The 22,191-nt window shown below is 38.2% G+C and overlaps 1 protein-coding gene across 3 annotated transcripts in view; it reads right to left on the bottom strand.

The window, feature by feature from the left end:
• MMP16 (matrix metallopeptidase 16) overlaps positions 1-22,191 on the bottom strand; it is a 236,307-nt gene that overhangs the window by 179,896 nt on the left and 34,220 nt on the right. Inside the window, exon 1 of one of the 3 annotated variants that reach the window (XM_074944144.1) lies at positions 9,308-9,421. The exons of the other annotated variants lie outside the window; for them this stretch is intronic. Coding sequence (XP_074800245.1) covers positions 9,308-9,364 — 57 coding nt within the window. The 5' untranslated portion in view covers positions 9,365-9,421. Of the gene's footprint in view, positions 1-9,307; positions 9,422-22,191 lie in introns of those variants that run through there. 3 annotated transcript variants of the gene reach the window in all.

Here is a 22,191-nt window from a genome sequence, read left to right as displayed (position 1 = left end):
AGAGACCACATCTTTGTATGTGTTTTTGTGCAGTGCCATTTCAACATATAAATCAAATAATTCATTTGAAATATCTAAGGGTAAAATGTCAGCTACGTTAACACAGAGTTTGGTTTCAGCACCTAATCGGTTTGACTGCATGAAAGAACCTCCACCTTTCACTATACTTAACATAATCAGAGGTTAAATTCTTGATTACCTAATCAAATAACTGCATTTTGCAGTCCCTGGCTGTGTAATTAAAGGTACAGCACTATGCTGCAGTGTCCAGAGTCAATAACTGAAAAATAATTAATTTAAAAAATAAGCCTGGCATTCTCCAAACCATCCTTCAGCTACACAGTGTTTTTAAGCAGATCAAGAGGATGACAAGGTTAAAAAAAAAGTAATATTTCATACTGTCATACATTTTCAGAAGTTTAATTAGAATGTAGGCTTGAGACATCTCAGTATGATAGGGCTATTAAGACCACATACAGGTGTAATCATATGATTACTGTTCTGCTAAGAATACTATTTAAAATTGTCTTGGCTTTCCAAGATTTGATATTTGTTGCAATTTAAACACTTCTCCACACAGACTTCCAATAAAATATTATATTCATTAACTGTATAGTAATAATCCCCAGAGCTGTGTATACTGTAGGCTTCATTTATCCTGTCCAGTAAGATCCTGATTTTTCCAGGTACTTAAACATTAGCTAAGCATGTGAGAAATCCACTGAAGCCAATGGAACTACTCTCATGTTTAAAGTTAGTCACATCCTTAAGTATTTTGCTGAATGCAGGTGTCCAACTTCAGTTTTAAACCTAGAACTCCTCTACTCACGAAGAGCAAGATTCTGCAAGTCTTTCTCAGGCAAGACTCCCACTGAATTTTAGAGGCATTTTGCATTAAGAAGGACTGAGCAAGGCCTGTAATATTTGACCCAGAGTTCTGCGTGGTGAACAGCCCAAGTGCAATACTGTGACATATGCAGTAATGAAAGCAAATTCAGTGAATTACTGAATTTTGTGATTCAGCAATTATATACTGAAAAGCAACACAAAAAGTACTTTGTTCATTTCTTTCACACTTGTTATTAGTAAATGCTCTGCAAGATTTTTCATGTAACCTCACTGCACAACTCTGATAATAAATCTATACTGGAAATCAGGAAGACACTGCTGTGTTCAAATTTTCCAGATTATGGTGGTTCACTATAGAGAAATGCCAGCTTGCAAGATTGTACTGTGTACATACCACAAATGCAACAGTTCCTTCAATGTCGGATTACTACTTATCAAAGAATCTAGATTAAACAAAAGCCAAATGCACTCTGTTTCCAAAGAAGACCCTTTAAAAACATATTGAAATAGAGGAGATGGGCTGTGTTGCATCATTTTTACATAGTTGTTATGCCGTTGACTGCAGAATTATAGCCATATGAATCCAGATTCAGGCCCATATGTTTAATGGGTTAGATCACAATCTTGAAGACTAGAACACCTGCTGACTCTGCCTTATATTTTATATATGACCTTAGAGAAATCAAACACTGAACTCAGTTTACCAATTATAAAATGGGAATAATTCTAGTTATGAAAATTGATACTCATGTTTTTATTATTTTTGATAAAGAAGTAAAATATAATAGTTTTTCCATGATCATCAATCATCCAGGGAAAAGTGTCATAGGAAGAACCAAGCATATTTTGTACCTGAACTGGACAATTTTTGTCACAGTTTTCCAAGGCTATCTCACAAAGATGTATTAATTATTCTAAATTAAATTTTCCAAAGCACTTGAGATGCTTTTATTTAGTGATTTGTAAAAAGCATCCTTCTCTGACATTCCCTAAGATAAAAATTTTCAATTCCAGAAGACTGGAGGAAGTAAACACTTCTGTGCTTCTTTACTAGATTTCTAAACTGTATAAGCCCTGACCCAAAAACCAAATTACACAACACAAAGCATGATAAAAATACATATGAAAACAAAATGATCCTATAATTTGCCATGCTTTACAAACAGTGTCAAGTGTGGGACATGCCAAGGTATCCAAGAGGGATGTGAAAGGTATTCTTTGTAGTTTCATGTATAAATACATAGGTCACCCTGCTACTCTTCAATTATGGTTGCTCTGGGGCAAATAGAGGCCTCAAGTTTCATGCTTGTTTAAGGATAAAGAACAAAACTCCTCTCCTTTGCACAAATCTTAGATTCTTTAAAAAAATCATGTCAACTACAATGACTGTTTAACATTCTATGCTTGTTATCTGAACTGTACTTTTTGTACCCATGATGCCTTTAGAGGGAAATCCATTGCATTGAAGCTTCATGGTGGAGTTGTTTGTGTAGGCAGAGAGAGAGGCTCCACGCTACAGAAAGGGACTCCATGCTAGCCACAAATATGTGGGGGCAATGCTGGGAAGGGACTACATGACTGGTGATCACACAAAACAAGTAACTGACTGACTCCTTAACAGCAATTCCAGGCTACAGCAGTGACCATAGAGAGCCCTTGACCTGCTCACAGAACTGTAGGTTAAATTCCATTTTGCACAGTACGAAACCCCAGTATTTGCATTTAATGTGGGAGGAGGGACTTTTACTCTTAGACTACAAGTTATCCAAGCCAGACACCTGTTCTTTTTCATGAACTACAGTGTATGCTAGTCATGCTATATGAATAATGCTTGCCTGCCTGAATTCCCTAACACCACTGAAATCTTATGTCCCTGTTTGCTTTGAGATCACTCTTAAGTCCTGTAGTTTGTCTCCTGTGGTGCTCAGTTTTAACTCCTCCTCTACATGTGATGTTTCAAGCTCACAAAGGAGATAAACGTAATGGACAATTACATTTCTCATATTATAGTAACTAGTACAGTTAATGGACAGTACTGTTCTATTACCCTTGCAAACATCCCATACAGCCCTCAATCTGTGTGCTACTATAGAGAGCAGTACATGAACCAAAGTATTTTATTCAATTTCTCTCGTCAAAATTGAAGAGGGCCCTCAGCAGTTCAGTATCATAGTCATGCCCAGTCAAGAATGAAGCATTTTTCATTTTCAACAGAGATATATGTTGGTTTCTGTACCTACCTTTACCCTGAGCTCTGTCTCTCCTTCCAGTGCTCCCATCCTAAGCCACCAGGCAAAGATGGACATATTAGAAAAGAAGTTTGGGAAAAGTAAAAGTATAACACAAAGTTAAAGTTGAAATGTAATCAGTTTTTTAAAAGGCCATTTCAAAAAAGTCACATTCATCAGCTCTTTTACAGAGAGATGGAAGAGCTGGGGAAGGGTGCAGGAATTTATTTGTATGATTAAACACTGCAAACACGGTTAGGTGGTGTTAAAATTTACTTCCCCAATAAAAAAGGGGAATCAAAATGAAAGAACATAGATTGCTCCATGGTGACTAACGTAACTTTTTATGGATCAAATCCTGATGAGCACTTACATGGCTATACTGGCCAGAGGACTGCAAAATTTGAGTGTGCAATGGGCCAGCTAGTCCTGAAGACAGTTAGCCCTAAATTAAAGGAGCACAAAGGAGAGCTGAACCTACTTCAGAGGAATGCTCCTGTGCCAATCTGAGGAAGGGTACAGAAGCAGGTTGGCCAAACTACTAGAAAAATGCACTATAAGGCACAATCCTGCCTGGGCAGGGACAGGGACTCCCTCAATTGGACTCCCTCCCATCTCTAAATACTCCTGGTCCCTCTCTCTCTCTCTCTCCTTGTGCAGATTCTGTGGAGTTTCCTGCATAGACCTAGGACTGCAATAAGCATCTTGGAGCTGATGTAGAAGGAGAGAGGAATTGAAAATTAGCTCTCTTCAAAAAACAAACAAAAGTCCTATTTTGAGTGGATGGTTGAGTGGGTTGATGAGCCCTCAACTGGTTGCCCTCATGAAAGCTACGCTTTGGACCCACCAGACAGAAGTGCTGAACTAGGGACATGTGGTTTAAGATTCTTCTTGGATATGTGTAAGATTGCAAGTATTATCTCCTTTATCCGTTTTAATTAATTTAGGCTAGGACTTCCAAAGGGCACTAGAGAGTTAAGTGCCCAGTGAGAGTCAATGGGAGATGGGCTTCTAATTCCTTAGGCCCATTTGAAAATTCCCAGTCTTATATTTGATTATGTTGGCATGCAAAAGATGGTCCCTGTAAGGGAATCTGTGGAAGGAAATGGGCATTGAGAAGAGATTTGAAGGAAGAATGGAAGGTCGCACAACAACATGTGTTCAGGTAGCACGAACACTATGTGGAGGATGAGAGCTGCACCCTTCTGTCAGGAAAACATTGATTTATCTTCTCGTGTCTTGAATGGAGTTGAAACTTACATGTTTGTATTTGTTTAACAAGAAGAATAACTTCAGCTTGTACAGTTCCTTGACTTTCCAATACATCTTTGTTTGTGCACTAGCATCATTGATTAATATCACCTTAGCTCTTGGAATAGTGATTGCTTTTTAACTGTTCCTGCATAGCTAAGAGAGGGACTAAAATATTTTGGAGAGAGCCACAAAAATTTTAAAAAAAGCCCACAACAACATAGGCTGAAAAAACCAGGTTTAAACAATGGTAATCTGAAGAATTTACCCCAACAGAAGACAACATTTAAAAGGCAGGTCATATTTAACTTGTCAACTACAATATTTTATTTCTGGAGAAATACTGGGTGCCAGAGGCTCAACTTGTATGAACTGTAGTAGCTCCCTTGAAGACAATGGAGCTATGAACATTTACACCAGCTAGGATTCTGACCCTAAATTATTATTGATTTACAGGAGTTCCCACAATGCTCTAGGTATTGTACAAACACAAAGAAGGCACAGTCCCTTCCCCAGAGAGCCCATATTCCAAAAAGATAGACGAAAGGTAGTAGACAGGGGGACAGCAAACAAACATGGAGGCCAAAGTGGTGACTGGCTACATCCTGATAATATAAAATTTTAGTAACACAATGTTGGCTGTTTTTTTTTTTATTATATGACACATACAGACAATCTCAAGTTCTCTTATAACCACAGTCTTATAGTTGTAGGAGTCACAACAGAGGTGGGTCTTCTGGAGGGAGTTGAATGAGGGGAAGGGAATGGCCTTGAGGACAAACCCAGGAAGTGCTAATTTATTCCATATTCTCTTATCGTCTTTAATTAAAGATAAAGATGCCTTTCAAATGACTTCTGAATTTTTGGTGCTTGTCCAGTGTGGTAATATTTATTTTTCAAGTAGAGTTTGTATAAAAAAAAGTATAATGTTCAGAAATGGAATAAAATTTCCCTTTGTGAGAGACACAAGCTTCTGAGCTACGAAGAACTCTCTACAGCTTGTCTCTCCCTCCAACAGAAGTTGGTCCAATGAAAGATAATGCCTGACGCACCTTGTCTCTCTAACATCTTGGGACCAACATGGCTACATACTAGGGCTGTCAATTAATCGCAGTTAACTCATGCGATTAACTCAAAAAAATTAATCATGATTAACCGTACATATAACAATAGAATACCAATTGAAATTTATTAAATATTTTTGAATGTTTTTCTACATTTTTATTACAAATATATGCACTGTAAAAATGATAAACAAAAGAAATAGTATTTTTCAATTCACCTCATACAAGTGCTGAAGTGCAATCTCTTTATCATGAAAGTGTAAAATGAGGATTTTTTTGTATTACATAACTGCACTCAGAAACAAAACTGTGTAAAACTTTAGAGCCTGCAAGTCCACTCAGTCCGGCGTCTTATTCTGCCAATTGTTAAGACAAACAAGTTTGTTTACATTGACAGGACATATCGCTGCCTGCTTCTTATTTACAATGTCACCTGAAAGTGAGAACAGGCGTTCATATGGCACTTTTGTAGCCAGCATTGCAAGGTATTTACATGCCATATGTGCTACACATTTGTATGCCCCTTCCATGTTTCGGCCACCATTCCAGAGGACATGCTTCCATGCTGATGATGCTCGTTAGAAAAATAATGCGTCAATTAAATTTTTGACTGTACTCCTTGGGGGGAGAATTGTTATGTCTCCTCTTCTGTTTTACCTGCATTCTGCATCTATGTCATATTATAGCAGTCTCCGATGATGACCCAGCACATGTTCATTTTAAGAACACTTTCACAGCAGATTTGACAAAACGCAAAGAGGGTACCAATGTGAGATTTCTAAAAATAGCTAAAGCACTCGACCCAAGGTTTAAGAATCTGAAGTGTCGTCCAAAATCTGAGAGGGACAAGGTGTGGAGCATGCTTTTAGAAGTCTTAAAAGAGCAACACTCTCATGCAAAAATTACAGAACCCAAACCACCAAAAAAGAAAATGAACCTTCTGCTGGTGGCATCTGACTCAGATGATGAAAATGAACATGCATCAGTCCGCACTGCTTTGGATCGTTATCAAGCAGAACCCATTATCAGAATGGACGCATGTTTTCTGGAAAGGTGGTTGAAGCATGAAGGGACATATGAATCTTTACCGCATCTGGCATGTAAATATCTTGCAACGCCAGCTACAACAGTGCCTTGTGAATGCCTGTTCTCACTTTCAGGTGACATTGTAAACAAGAAGCAGGCAGCATTATCTCCTGCAAATTGTAACCAACCTTGTTTGTCTGAGTGATTGGCTGACCAAGAAGTAGGACTGAGTGGACTTGTGGGCTCTAAAATTTTACATTGTTTTATTTGTGAATTCAGGTTTTTTTGTACATAATTCTATCATTTCTAAGTTCAACTTTCAAGATAAAGAGATTACACTACAGTATTTGCATGAGGTGAATGGAAAAATTTTTGTTTTTTTGTTTTTACAATGCAAATATTTGTAATCAAAAATAAATATAAAGTGAGCACCGTGCACTTTGTATTCTGTGTTGTAATTGAAATTAATATATTTGAAAATGTAGTAAACATCCAAAAATATTTAAAATAAATGGTTTTCTATTGTTGTCTAAAAGCGTGATTAATTGTGCGATGAATCATGATTAATTTTTTAATCATTTGACAGCCCTACTGCATACTTAAAATCTTCCCTGTAATTTAGCTGTTCTACCAGGAAACTGAAGCTGACCCAGACTCTGTTTCATTTGTCCTGGTGAAGCAGTTAACCACATTTACAGAATTTCTGTATATCTCTAAACTGTATGTATTTGACTCAGCAATCAGGTACAGATAGAAAAGTATATTTTTCAAATGGCAAATATTACAGTAATAGCTTTAGCAACCTGGTACTGTGGGATTAAACTTCTTCAGTAGCTCATCAGCCACAGTTTAGCCTAGTCAAGTAAAATTAAGGTCAGAGGTTCAAATACAGCTGCCTTTAGCTGATGAGTTCTGGGATAAGCAGGGCTGGTTTTCTAATGCTATAATAGGCCTGGAAAATGTTTAGAAAAGCATGTTTCCATTTCAGTTTATTTCTAAAACAGTACAGTTTACCACAATGGAGTTTTTCCACTGTAAATTCACCTCAGTGGAAGTTTGCATGTTCCATGTTTTAATTTCATATCAATGTTCTAATTCACCAGTGAAGTATATTTTGCTATCCCTCCCTATAATGGGCTTACTTTTCTTAGCCTTTTCTCTGTTGTACTTTGAAACCTGCTTCACCGGTTATCCCTAGAGTCAACTGGAACAAGAAGGACACCAAATACTGAAGAACCAACAACCCAAATTCTCATTTTTGAGGTTAACAGAACTCTCTCAGCTGGGAATACTTTTGTAAAGGTGAAAGAGAATGAGGTTGCTTGTCAGGTGGGGCACAATGGAAAGGACAGAATGGAGGGAAAAGAGCACAATGGGAAGTAAGTATGGAGAATCAGTGGGAAACTGGAGGTAGGACGGTTGGACACATGGGTGGCACAGGATAAGTATGAAGGAATACTGCAGGATGGCACCTTATAGTGTGGACACTGGGACAAGAGTAAAGAAACATGCACAAAGACATAGAAGAAAAAATAGAGAATATGAAATGGAACTAAAAAGAAAAACTAGGAATCCATAGTGAGGTGTTTTTTTAATTTTTACAACAAGGATATCAGGTAACAGTGGGATGGCTGTGTCCATTTTGAAAAAGAAAAGATGCCCAAGTCTTTGTAAGGAGAGAAGGCAAAACCTTTCCTGGACCTTTGGACTCAAGATGTAAGTGTCATCTCTTCACTGACAAGTAAGTTGTCTGATTTCAGTAGGCATACTTTGGTCAGGCTATTTTCCTTCTGCATGTGGCCAAATGAGAGCACTGGAAGGGAGGAGTTGTCAAAACTCATATCCACCCTGGAGGAAATAACCTCTATTCTCCCAGCCAAAAAAATTCACTCCACTTGTGAGAAATGACACCAAAAATGCACTCTTCTAAACTTGGCAATTATATTTAACTTTAAAATAATAAGCAGTAGATAAATAACTGAGGGGCAGGGGGAAATTGCTGGTTAGAATATTAATGAAGTTGTGGGAGTCATTTACAAACCTTCTCTTCCCCTCATCCCCTTGAAATCTCAGTAGACCTGGCATATATAACAAAGTAGAGTACTCGTCATTTTTGATGAGATGAATGAAATCAAGCAAAGCACAAAGATTTTTTTTATAGCGACACGGTTAATTAAATAGCTTTCTCCACCTACATCAGCCATTGCAGAGGGAATGAAAGACAAGTTTTAGAGAAAACAGGAAGACATTTAAAACTCTAAACTATCTGAGCTGGATAAGTCATCACAACTTTTTGACAATGTGGTCAAACTAGTACAATTATAAGAAAATAAAAAGGCAAGCATAGCAAAGCCAAGAACATTCTACAGCAAACTATTTTTGACTCCCCATAATTTAGAATTTTTAAAATCCTCGCTAGTAATCAGATTCTGAACAATCAAAAATAAGCATGAACAGTTAATTCTGGAAGCCTCAAACAATCAAACAGGGAAGAGCTATCCAAGAGAATTAAATTAAATTCTCCAGCTGCAGTCATTTATATGGTACTAGAACAAGCTTTTCAAGAAAGACAGAGAAAATGAAATGTACAGTAACAATTGAACATAAAAACTCAAAACATAATCAGCGTGGAATAAAAACACACTGTTTAGAAAAGACTGCTATTTTCTGCAGCTAAAATACACATATATTTTAGAATGTAAGGGATATGTAAGAAAGAATAGTATGGAATATCTTAATAAGAGACTTAACCAAAATCAATAGCTAATCTGGCCATCTCAAAAGGTAATAAATTGTAAATCTGTAATAAATGATTACTCAGGTTTAACATTTACATTCACTCACAAAGAAATGCAAAATACAGTGGGCATCAGCATCAGTTTAGCTTACCACAGACCATATGGAAGGATGTCCCAATAGATTCTGTATCTTGTATTGGCATGGCATCTGGTGTACATAGCAACACTTTATCTGATGTAATAAGGCCTTCTGCTCTCAGTCATTCTAAGTTATAAAACAAATGATTAAGTGATTTCACCATGAGCAACCTCATGATATACTCACAAGGTGGGATGGAAATAATGGATTTAATGTACAACATGCTGCCTGCATGTCGATACAAAGTGTATTTGGAGGTATCTCCAAAGTTCTCTTTTTGTTATAAGTATATATTGTTTTTCCATAAAACCTAAAACTGATATTTGTCAACCAGCCTGATGAGTGGAAGCTCCTAGAACATTTTATTTTGTGTTTTGTTTATAGCATACAGCCATTGCCTAAGCTTCTGAGTGCATTTACCTAATTAAAACACAATTAAAATCAATGTAAACGACATGCTGTCAACTACTGGCTGCATCAAAACCAATCTCCAGAATTATTTCTATTTAATACAATGGAATAGTCCAGACAACGGCAAGTTACCCAATCTGTTCCTATGAATACAGCATTCCTTCACAATCAGCTTTCCATTAACAAAAAGGTGAGAGCATTGATGGACTTTGAAGGTCATCAACCCCAGGCCAGGGCAAACTGAGAAGAGATGTAATCTCCAAAACAGAAGACCTTCCAGTGGAGTGCCTTTCCCCTGCCTGCCTGCCTACCTACCTACTCCCTTCCCTTCCTGCTCTCCCCTCCCACTGCCAACCCACCAATCCCTGCCTTGTTTCCTATGAAAATCTGTTAACAGAAGTACCACAAATGAAATCCACTATTGGAGGAAGAAAGTGAGCGAGAGCGAGAGAAGAGAACCTCTATCTCAAACAGGCACCAGAAAAGGAGAGACTGCATCATCAGAGTCTAATGAATACCAAATATTTGAATTCCTTCTTATTGATGCACTGAAACCCATAATATCTTTTCTCTAGCAGCCATCTCTCTTCCTCTCTCAAAGGAATGGAGATAATGAAGAACAACCCCATCCATTACTGCGAGAGTTCACAGGTGAATTGTGTTATCTCATGGGCAAGTGTATCAAAGAATGTTGACAGATGATAATAGAATCAATGTGGGAGAGCTGGTCTTTATCACCAGAGAAGCTAACAGGACAAGATAACACCAGATGTCTCTCTCATGGCCATGCCTAAAGCAGACTAGTAGAGATCGGGGACGCGAGAGATATTTTGTCACTGGTCACCACCACTTCAGTCATCTGGCTCAAAAGCTGAAAGTTCAAAACTCAGTGATGATAAATGAGACTGCCAATGACAGCACATGGTTCCTGAGGCACAAGGACCCAACAACCACTTTGTGGAATCCTTCAGGGAGGCATTGGTTATTTGTGTTAAAAATGGATTGGACCCACCCAATCAAAGACCTTGGTTTCACTAGCCATTCAGCAGCAAGAGTCTATCTTGTAGTTTCGAGACTGCAGTTTGTCCAGTACTCCTGGAAATTCCAGAAGGAAGAGTGGTCAAAATTCAACCACAGAAGGTGTGACATTTATTCCTCCTTGGTACACCCATGCACCCATGAACCTGGCCAATCCTCTCTTAAATATGTTCACCCAAGATTTTTTTTAAAATAGGTGCTTGAAGTTAGGCTCCCAAAAAAGTGTCCGGTCTCTTTATATGCTAAAACTGCTGAGCACCCCGCAACTCCCATAGAAGTCATAATGTCAATTATGTAGATTCTTCTAAGGGCTTTGTGAACTTATTAATGTTTAAAATCATTATATCACCAGTCACTCACAGAGCTGTCCAATATTTCTCCCTCAGAGATTTCTGAAATCAGATGAGAACCATCACTCTCTAAGGGTGAATTAATTAAATCTGTCCCCTGACTTTATGTACCTCAGTAAAAGGTCTAAGTTCTACTCCTCCCAAGGGAGCATCATAAGGGCTTCTGTACTGGAAGTCTTGTGTTGCATGGCCTTTACTGATAAGTGATAGTCATTTTGATCAATTTCTCTGTCATTTCTATCAAATATTTGTATGGCATTTTTTCAAGAATCTTAACAGAATGAAATGGACTGCCCAGAATTCCAGAAAGTCAGTATGAAGTCTGCTTTCCCTTAGGGACATTTGGCTGTAAGCTCCTTCACACTCTGAGCATGTCCCTTAGCAAATACAAAATCTGCATCCCAAGTCACAGTAAGCCAAATGCAGTGTAGCAGGGGGATTCCTTTCATCATTTTCTCTCTGTATAGCTACCAAATCAATGTCTCTTATTAATGGACAAGAAAAGACCTTGATTTCCTAGCCCCTCTAAAGTCCACAACCAGAATGAACAATTAAGGAACCTGTAAGGAACTTTGTAAGGAACCTACCCCACATAATGAGATCTAGATATGAAAACACCAGGTCTAGGAAAAGCATGTACTGCAAGTCATAATTTTTACCTCAGGGATAGGTTTGCCTAGGGTTAATCTGACTAGGTCTTGAATCTAGTGCAGTGTTTCTTCCAATAAGTACTCAATTCCCACGTCATATCAATAAAGGCACCTAGGTAGCTCATCTTCACAGGTATCAGAATGCTCTTCTCCAAGTTGACCATGTATGGACTAAATTCTGCCCTGAGTTACACCAGTATAAATCCAGAGTAATGACACTGATAACAGATTTACACTTTGACTTACTTTAGTTAGCTAAGGGCACAATTTGACCCTGGAGCTAGTATTTCTGTAGAAGAAAAAGGAATATATGTTTTTTATTAATTGTTGAGTTTCTTTTTAGGAAATCACAAAATAGCTTTTCAGCAGATAATTCAGAAACAAAAGCTCTGGTGATGCTAGACAACCTTTCAATGCATTCATCAAAGTGCTTGCAATTTACATTTGAAAGCAGGTGAAACAATTATAAACACTGGACAGAAAATGTTAAGCAGTGCCCAATGCATTTTAATAAAGCATTTTTTCTCTTTTAAGCATGAAGCATATCAATTGTCTACCGCCAACTCTTTCCTGTAAAATAATGAGCCAAAGTATGCTTTCCTTACTCAGGCAAAATTGCCACTTACCCTGTTAAAATGAATGGGAGTTTTGCTCAAGTAAGGGCTTCATAAGAACTGCAAAATGAAGTAATACATTTTTACCCTTTAAGCTTCCTTAAATAGGTGATACATATAGGAGAACAGATTTCAAAATGCCATCAAGATGCCTACAGCAGCTTCATTAATTTTTAGAAAATCTTTTCTTTTCAGGAGGAATTAATCAAGTCATACATATAATTCAGCTTTGTTCTTTGTGTTATAGTTGCTATCTCTTGTCTTTCTCTCACTGCAACTGTTTCTACTGTCAGGAAACCGGAAATTCAAGAAATGGACTAAAATACTATGGTGCAGGCTATTCCTGCTCATGGAACCAACTTCTCAAGGGACAGACATGTTAGCGAGCACTATGCTTGGTATTATGTTTTTGCAGGATCTGGCCCTATTATTATTAAAAATAATAAACAGGCTTTATATTCTTTTAAAGACAAATCCTAAATATTTTTACATCACATTTCCTCCCACCCATACAAAGAGCTAATAAACAGTTCTCAAACAGCTGAATAGATTGTTATTGTGTTTGTACCTGCTTTATTTTGATATACAGCCCCAACTAGCACCCAAAATATCCCTTTATCTATAAAAACAGCACGTGTTACTTTCTCATACCATGACTAAAATCCTGAACCCATTCATTCAATTTACCATTGAAATGGAATGAGATGTGCCTCCATTTCCAGATATAATTAGCAAAGAAGCAACCTAATGGAACCTCTGAGATTAAAGTTTGCAAAAATTCTTCAGCGGCAACCAATATTTCAGTCATAGCTTTACTGCACTGACAAACATGAAATGTTCCACATGCCAGAGCAATGCTGTCTCATAATAACAGAGAGAAACTGTACAATTCCACTATAAGTGAAAAACTGCGGAAGTCCAAAAATAATTACTCAGGATATTTCAGATGGGTTAGTCAGAGTATATTGGGATTTATAATCCAGGAGGTTCAAATAGACAATATGATAGCAAAATAAATGTAAAAATATGTTATCCAAAACACAAGCCCCGTATTCAGTGATATCACCAGAGACTTTCTCATATTCCCTTCTAGGTTCTATTATGTACAGTAACACTGATTAAATATGGCAAAATGTAGTAAGAGTACAAATGTATTAGCAAATATTTTCGATGTAGGAACCTCATTCAGTAAAGGTCCCATATGCACGGGCATAAGAGCCCACACTTACAGATCCCTATATGAGACTGAAGCTTGACTTTGCAGCTGCTGGGGCCTACGTTTGCAGCTTTGAACACACACCTAAAGAAGGTTGTGCTGCTGATTGAAAAGCATACGTATGGCTGCTGCTGACCAGAGCTTGGTGAATAGCTGATTTATAATTTCAGAGCCTGAACTGGGGGAAAAGAAAATGAACTCCCAGGCCAGTCTATCTCGGAGCCACAGACCATGGGACACCATTCCAGGAACTTATGTTTCTCAGCTCTACAGCAGTTAGCCTGCAAACCCTGACTTGAGTTGGGGTTCTGAAGGCTTCCAAGCTCCCTGCTGTGGAGCCAGGAGCCAAGCCCTGGTTAGAGTCAGAGTGCCCAGGATTTCCAGGCTCCGGCCCGGGATCAAGCTGAGTCTCCCAAGGGATTCCAGGTCCTGGGTTATACAGCAAGGGGCCCGGAAACCCAGGAAGACTTGCCATATGGTCTGCCCCTGAGCCACAGGCCCTAGAGGCACTGGAGTCCCCAGTACAGAATCTGTCCCCTGATGTGTCTGCCCAAGCCACAGACCATAAAACCACCTGACTCTACCACAGCCCGCCAGGATTCGGGATGCACCAAAAATTTGCTGAACACAGGTGTTTCAGGCTAATCATTTCAGGCTTGACAAACTGAAATTTTCCAACTAAACTTTGTTTTGTCTGAAAATTTCGGACCAGTCCTACCACTGACCAAGGGCCGGCTGCAGACTCATGCAGGAGTAAGAGCCTGCAGTCCCACCACACACACTCATGTTCAGCCTGGCTCAACCCTAGGATCCATAGGTTTAAGTATATATCCGTTACTCCCTCCCCAATAGCAGGTGGATGAGGAGTGATGGGAGGAGATGGTGCCTTGACTACACACCCATTTGTTTCAGAGTAACAGCCATCTGATGAAGTGAGCTGTAGCTCACGAAAGCTCATGCTCAAATAAATTGGTTAGTCTCTAAGGTGCCACAAGTACTCCTTTTCTTTTTGCGGACACCCATTTGTGTGATGTCCAGTGCATCTGAGTAATGTAATACATCTGGGTATTGTAATATTAACACCTCTGGAGCAAGAGCAAGGGAGCAAAAAGAGTCATGCTTCTCATTCCTGATTCCTTCCTTGCACTGCTCCTGGAGTGGCACAATATAGCTTTCAAATGTTAAAATGCTTACCTGAGAGAGGAGGGAGCTTGTTGGATATAAAGGTCTGTCAGTAAAGACATTGGACTTTGCACCATTCTAACAAGAAATTACTGAAAGGATAAAAAATATGACAAGATACTGCACATGTGTATCTCAGGTTCCAAGAAAAATGTACATCACATTGCATGCGAGATCATGCAATTAGACTGTTTGGTAATGAGTATTTACAAGAGGGCAGAATTAATGTCCAATAGGCAACATTCACTTTGTCATCCCCTGAGCTGTGTGTGCTTTTAACACTTTTTCAAAAAGTGTGATTTCTAAGGGTTTTATTTTGAAAGGAAAAATATAACCCCAAAATTTTCTGTAATGTGGAATTATTTGGCTTCACATCACATACACATAAGGTCCCAAAGATTTTGGAACAAATCTTCTTCTGCCAACCTTAGAAACTCTGCAGAAGATTAACAACCCTAAAAAAATTCAAAGAAAGCAAAACGTATCTTGCTTGCTCTGTTCAAAATTCTCAAGAGTTAAAGAAAATTATTGTGCAATTTTCCCTCCAATCCCCCTACACTCATTTACCTACTGACCACAGCACTCAGAAAACTCATCTATGCTGCCCTCCCATGCTTATGAATTAATATAAAGTGATTATTAAAGATATATTTTTATATTTTTCTGGTTAAAACCTTTTAGTATTTATTTTCTATAACTACTGCTTCCAAAAGAGAAATGTAAGAATTATAGAATCATAAATATCGCCCTTCCCCTTCTTATGTAGCAATCATCTTCAACAGCTGAGCAGTACTGCTGGTGAGAGGTACGAATGTATTCAAGGAATTCTCTTTCTGCTCTATTTGGCTAGGAGAGTTATTCTATTCTAGCAAATTTGATTATTAATGTGTAGCAGAATATTTCATTTCAGAAAAGTGGTAGGATATATACACCATACCAGTGTGTAGACAAGCATGAGGGAAAAAAACATATTGTATACACATATGGTGGATCATCTATTATTGCTAAAGTATGAACAGTTAACAGTCCTTAGCTACTTTCACGGCTGCCTCTCTGATTTCTACTTCTCTTCATAAAGTATGGCTGCTCCATAACTCACCACTAGCAATGAACCAGGAACACATTTCCTTCATTCGAACAACTGGTGACTGACTTGGTGTTAAAATGACTCACAAATTATCTTTTCCTATACATTTCATAGTTTAGTTTTCTAGAATGCCGAACCAAACCCAACCATAATTAGCCAGCACATGCATGATCATTGTAAAATAAGCAACCCACATTTTCTCTGTTTCAGCCACTTATCTAGGGCCCTAAATCACATTTTCAAAAAGTGTGAACTTGGGTCCTGCTGCCTCTTGATCTGAGTTCAGAAGGACTGAAGAAGGCAATTCCAACATCTTCTCTGCCAGGAGAGCCGTTGCTTCTTGGGCGAAGTTTCCTATATTTTCTTTCCTATCTAAGGTTTTTCTATAGTGCCAATCACCATAATAATTGCTCCCCGCACATTTTCCTTCTAGACTCAATGTCTGGAGGGCACAGAGATGGGGGCTGAATTGCTTCACACTAAACTCCCAGGATCCCAGAAGTCCACTGGACTGAGCACCCCTAAAACCCTTTCCCTACTCTACATGAAGTGCCACAGGAAGGACAAATTGTGGCCCCAGCCCTTGCTGGGAGGTGGGAAAGAAGGAGAAGGGAAATGAAGATTGGACCGGAGAAGATAAAAGGAATGGAAGGAGGGAGAGAATGAGAGGAACACAGGGAGAGTAAAGAATGGAGGGCAAAAGAGGGCAGAGAGTGGAGTGTGAACACAAGCTGCAGTGAGACTGAAGAGAAGAAAAACAAACGAGCTAAAATTCTGAGGAGAATCTCTCTCCCCTTTCATCTAAGGGAGTCTACCATGGAGCAGATGGGACAGTCTGAAGCTCCTCTCTGAGGTGTCAGAGTCACACTGAGATGACAGGTTGCAGTGTGACTGTCACATCTGCTCCACAGGAACTTCCATACAGGAATAGAGAGAAGGCCCCTTTAAAGTTTCATCTTGGATTGTCTTGTTTCTCTGTCTCTTTCCCGAGATATCATTGGAATACGTTTGCACTGTTAGTTTAACATACTGTTGAAGGATATTGTGTTAAGTATGGTATAAGAATCAATGTAGACTAGAATAGAACAGAATAGAAAAGTGAGAGATTAATTTATTTCTCAGTGCTGACAAAGGAACCTGACAAGAGCTATCCACCACACCCTGCCCCCAGCTTGCACCAGATTTTGGGAGAGAACCAGTGTTTGGAATAGATAGGAGCAGGAGAGCACAAGGACTACAGTATGCCCAGCTCAGTATATGGGCACAAAAGGGTAGGAGGCTCCTTGCATCCCCATCAGAAAAGCCAAAAGGAAGAATGTATCCAGGAGTAAGCTCCCACTATGATTAGTGCTAATATTCACTTACTAGCTCCATTCTCTGTAAAGCACCTAATGCAGAGAGCTCCTCCCAACTCTTGTATGTCAGTGGAGCTACTTTGCATTAACGTTGTTGTAATCATAATATGGACCACAACAGACCTGCAAGCATTTACTATACTAACCAGTGCAATATTTGCACATGGTAGTAAGCATCATGGCCCACAGTTAAGTGTTTGCAGGACTGGGCCTTTCATATACCTTTCTTACCATGAAAGGGAACAGTTTTGTAAGGCACATCTTTCATTCTGGGCTGTCAGCATTCACAATTCAGAGTGAGACAGACAGTAATAGATGTTCCCTTTAAACTCCACTTTAGCTGATAAGCAGTGATGTAAAAAAATGTTTGAGAAAATCAGAGTTTATGAAACCATATAAATTCATCACAAGATGTTTGTGAAATCAACAAAAGGAACAAACGTTTCAGAGGTAAAGCACATGGATACAAAAATGGAGTGCAAACTGCACTGATGAGCCCCATCTCAGCAAAGCACGTGCAGAGCTTTAAGCCTTTCCTTAAATCCTCTGGAGACAAAACTTTAACCACTTGCTTCAGGACTTTCCTGAATCGGGGCTATAACAATCCACAACTGAGTGGAAGATGTGAGTCCAATAAGCTTTGCAAAATTCATATTCACCTTAAAAACAGAAAGAATTCAAATACTCCTGCCAAAATGAGAGCTGTGAATTTTGAATTCACAAATATCTATCATGCAATATTAGAATTGCTACTGTTATAATAGGAGGCCAAGGAATACTGAAATCCAGCATTTGACAAATATTGACTATTTTACTTTGGCATTCATCAACTCACCCCCTCTCTCATGGAGACAAAGTGGCCACCCCAATCAAATAGAAGTTCTCCCTCCACAATGAGAGTGAGGAACAGAAAGAACTCCAACAAGGTTCCCCGGACACTGAGCCCCCAATCCACAAGGGGCTGAAAGACAAATAACTTTCCAATATGAGATTTCCACTTGTAAATGTGATCACCTGTGCACAGAAGTGTCAGACTCCATCAACTGCACACACAGATGTCAGTGGTCAAATAGGGCAGGCTCAGATATCTGCACTGAAGAAATTGTATTTTCGCTAGTGGGAGCTGGACTAATGCTTTTAAAAAGTGCTCCTTTATGTGCACACAACTATTTGAAAAGCTAAGTACACAGTTAATTATCATATTATTACTACTTACACACTATCAACAACAACAATAATTGCAAACAATATTTCTGGACGAGGCTATATATTGAGGAACAATTTACAAACAGCCCCCAAATTATCTAGACCTTCCCCCTAACCCAGAATGCAGAAGAAATATTTTCAGATGAAACCAAAGATCTGCAAACACCACATGAATGGAAACAAACAATTGCCAACTGTGCACTCAAATTCTGCACAACAGGAAATAAATATTTCTTTACATAAAAACCTAGGTATCTTACTAACACGTTTTGCAGATTATTGCAAGGCACCACATTTTTCATCACAACTGGCAGATTGTGCTCAGGGAAGACCCCAAGGCCAACAGCTTTTGCATCAGGGTAACTATTTTAGTGGGGCGGCGGAGGGGGGCAGAGGGGGTTGTGCCATTTCTATCAGAACAGCTATTCTGGTACAGCCCCTGGTGTGGATAATCAGTATAAAAGTGTCTTATACTAATATAGCTTATTTCCCTTCCTAAACAGGAATATCTATACTGGTTAAAAGCACCTTTATACCTATATAACTGTGCCCATACTAGAAGGTTGTACCACTTTAACAATATTAGTGAAGTCAAAGCAATACAGCATTTTAGTGTAGAGAAGCCTTTCTAGAAGTTAAGTCCTGCAAGAAGAATAGTTTCAGATATATCTGGCAAAGCAGAAAATGAAAAAACAGAAGACAGCTACCCATATTACCTCTGGCTTCTGAATTGATGACTTCAGTTTCCTATTCAAGGATTCAAATCCAGTAGCCCTCATCTCATCAATTATGCTCATTAACAGCTAAACATATATGCAAAAAAGCAAAGAATACAAAATATCTGTAAAGAGGAGTTGTACAACTGAATACAAACTAGCAGCTGGAAACAAGGAGAGTCAACATCAGATGTCCAGTCTGCTCCCTGTGGACTACTGTCAAGTACTCTACACACTACCAGTGTGGTCCATGAACCAGAGCTTGGGAACTTCTGCTGTAATATCCCTTTATCATTTATATTCTTTACACCATTTAGCTTTAAGGAATTTCAAGCCAAACCTTTACAAATGCATTTTTTAGTGATCAATATTCTTGCAGTTAGTCTACATTTATCCATTTCAGGTTTAATCGTGATGAGTAACTGAGATATGTGGATTAATTTAAACTTTAACACTTCCGTTTAGGAAACAGCTAATAAGAATATTTATCATAATGACAACGATCGGTAAACAGAATGCTACAAAGTGCATTGCCACAACTATTTTCGACCTAGGCCACCACAACTGAACATTGGGCTGTTCAGTGGTACAGAATGTGGCCTAAACTTTGTTTCCATTCTAAATACCAGTAACATACATTTAAACTTTGTATGTTCATCCTCGAATTGACCCCACAGCAACTTTTGCCTCATGTGCTCATCCTCCTCAAGGAATAATTCTACAGTCTTTACAGAAGCTTAAATGAGATATGAGAGTAATTCTATGCTTCCTTTTCTCAATTTTATTTATGCAAATATTCAACTCAATCTGATAGAAAATTCCAGACGAGGATTTAGCTAATCAGCGTTTAAAGGAGACAAGGTCCACTGCACATAAAAATAAAAATTCTAAGTGCCCCTTTTTGAGTCATGATTTACAACAGAAACTTTTTCTCCCACATTCCAACTGCACTGGGTTTTTAAAGGCTAGCTTACCAATATGCAATGTATTTCTTAAATAACCTTGTTTTTAATTGCCTAAAACTAAAGAGACTACATTACATGCTCTTAAATTATGGATTGCAGTCTTCTGCTTCAGCAAAGCTATGAGATCATGCAGTTGGTTAAATGTTAATTAGCGTATTTTCTTTCAATTCACTCTTAAATTTAAGGACATTGGGCCAAATCCCATAGAAGTCAATCAGGGCAAAATTATCTTCTTGTGTACACTGGTGCAAGTGGCAGATATAACAGTATAACATTCTTATTAAATAAGAGTTGTACCTGAGTAGGAACTGACAGTTTTTAAATGCTGACTTATAGAAATGCTCTTTGTTTCAGAAAGTATATACGTGATGAGAAAACATTCACCAAACAATGTTCTCTACAATTAGATATTTGGTTTTTTAACTATTATGTTGAACAGAAATTTCTCTTTATCTTACAGGTAACTTGAGTGTTTTTGAAAAGGAATGTATTTATTTAATTTACTGGAGCCCAAAATATGTCTGCTTTAGAACAAGTAAAAAAGTAATTGAATCCTATAGTAACTCTTAATTAAACTTTAATTGAAAACTAACGATGTGCAAACCTCATGTTTCTTTTATTACTATCCTTTGTTCTTGTTCCAAATATTTGGGCTGAAAATAACAACAGAAGAGAACAAAGGAGAAAAAGTAGAAAACATTGTAATTCAATACTAAATTATACTTTTTAACTGTCTGCACATCACTTTTTAATTATTGGTATATTACATAAGAAAATAAGAACGGCCACACTGGGTCAGACCGAAAGTCCATCTAGCCCAGTATCCTGTTTTCTGACAGTGGCAAATGCCAGGGAATTAACAGAACAGGTAATCACCAAGTGATCCATCCCCTGTTGCCCATTCCCAGCTACTGACAAACAGAGGCTAGGGACACAATCCCTGCCCAGCCTGGACCTATCCTCTATGAACTTATCTAGTTCTTTTTTGAACCCTTTTTTGAGTTATAGACTTGGCCTTCACAACATCCTCTGGCAAGGAGTTCCACAGGTTGACTGTCATTGTATGAAAATATTCGTATGATTAGTATTTTAAGGCTGTAAGAATTTCTGATGCCACACCCCTGACTTCCAAAAACATATGAGCCAGTTAGCAATACATTCAACATGTTCACAAAAGCATTAGATCAAGATTCACAGGTGCCTAACATAGAGAGCTGCTTGAACATGGAGTGTGAAGTCCTGCCTCTACTGAAATCAAGGGAAAATCTCCTATTGACTTCAGTAGGACTAGGATTTCATCAGGAGACTTTATTCAAATATTCTCTTCTTCCTAACAGAAATGCTGATTCACCGGAGCCAAAAACCCACCTTATTCATCTGCAGAAATAATTTTTAGAATTTCATGTTTGTCCAACTCTCTGAGTTGGAAGAGACGGTCATCCTCCATACCATAAACATGGTTATTTCTTGGTTAATAATCAAAAGTATTGAGGTTGCTGTGATATCAGCTCATGTCTTTTGGACTGAGGCTTTTGCCAGGTCAACAGCCTTGAATGTCTGTTGCCAAAGATTGGTGCAACACTTCAGGACTGTTAAAGAGATACCACCAACTTAAAAAACATATGTTGGAACAAACATATTTTGTTAACTGTATTATTAACAGAATATTAAAAGCTCAGTCTATTTGTTACCCTTTAGGCTCTTTGATTATCTTCTGGATTTTTCTCAGATTATTCAATGAAATTCAATCAAACCAGTTTCACCAGTGTTTAAAGTCACTTTCACATTCAGATTCTCAGTGTTGCAGTTGAGTTTCTGTAAAATATTTATTGTATTTTACTTTTGCAAACAATTGTTTTCACTGGATTCTAGAAAATGTATGAAAGCATTTCAATTTGATTTAAGTTTTTTATAAATTTTTTGCATAACACTTAAATGCTAGGCTAAATTTAAGATGACAGTGTCCACCACTGACAATATAGCCACCAAAGTACTTTGTAAATTAAATATAATCTTTGCAAATATGCAGATCCTCCATCTCCTCAAGAATGACCAAAAGTACTTACTGGCTAAAACAAATGAATATGGAAGCTACAACAATTAGCT

The sequence above is a fragment of the Natator depressus genome, chromosome 2 (assembly GCF_965152275.1).
Source record: "Natator depressus isolate rNatDep1 chromosome 2, rNatDep2.hap1, whole genome shotgun sequence".
NCBI classification, from domain to species: Eukaryota; Metazoa; Chordata; order Testudines; family Cheloniidae; genus Natator; species Natator depressus.
Note: the sequence above shows the minus strand (reverse complement) of the source record. Positions and strands in the feature narration are given on the sequence as shown.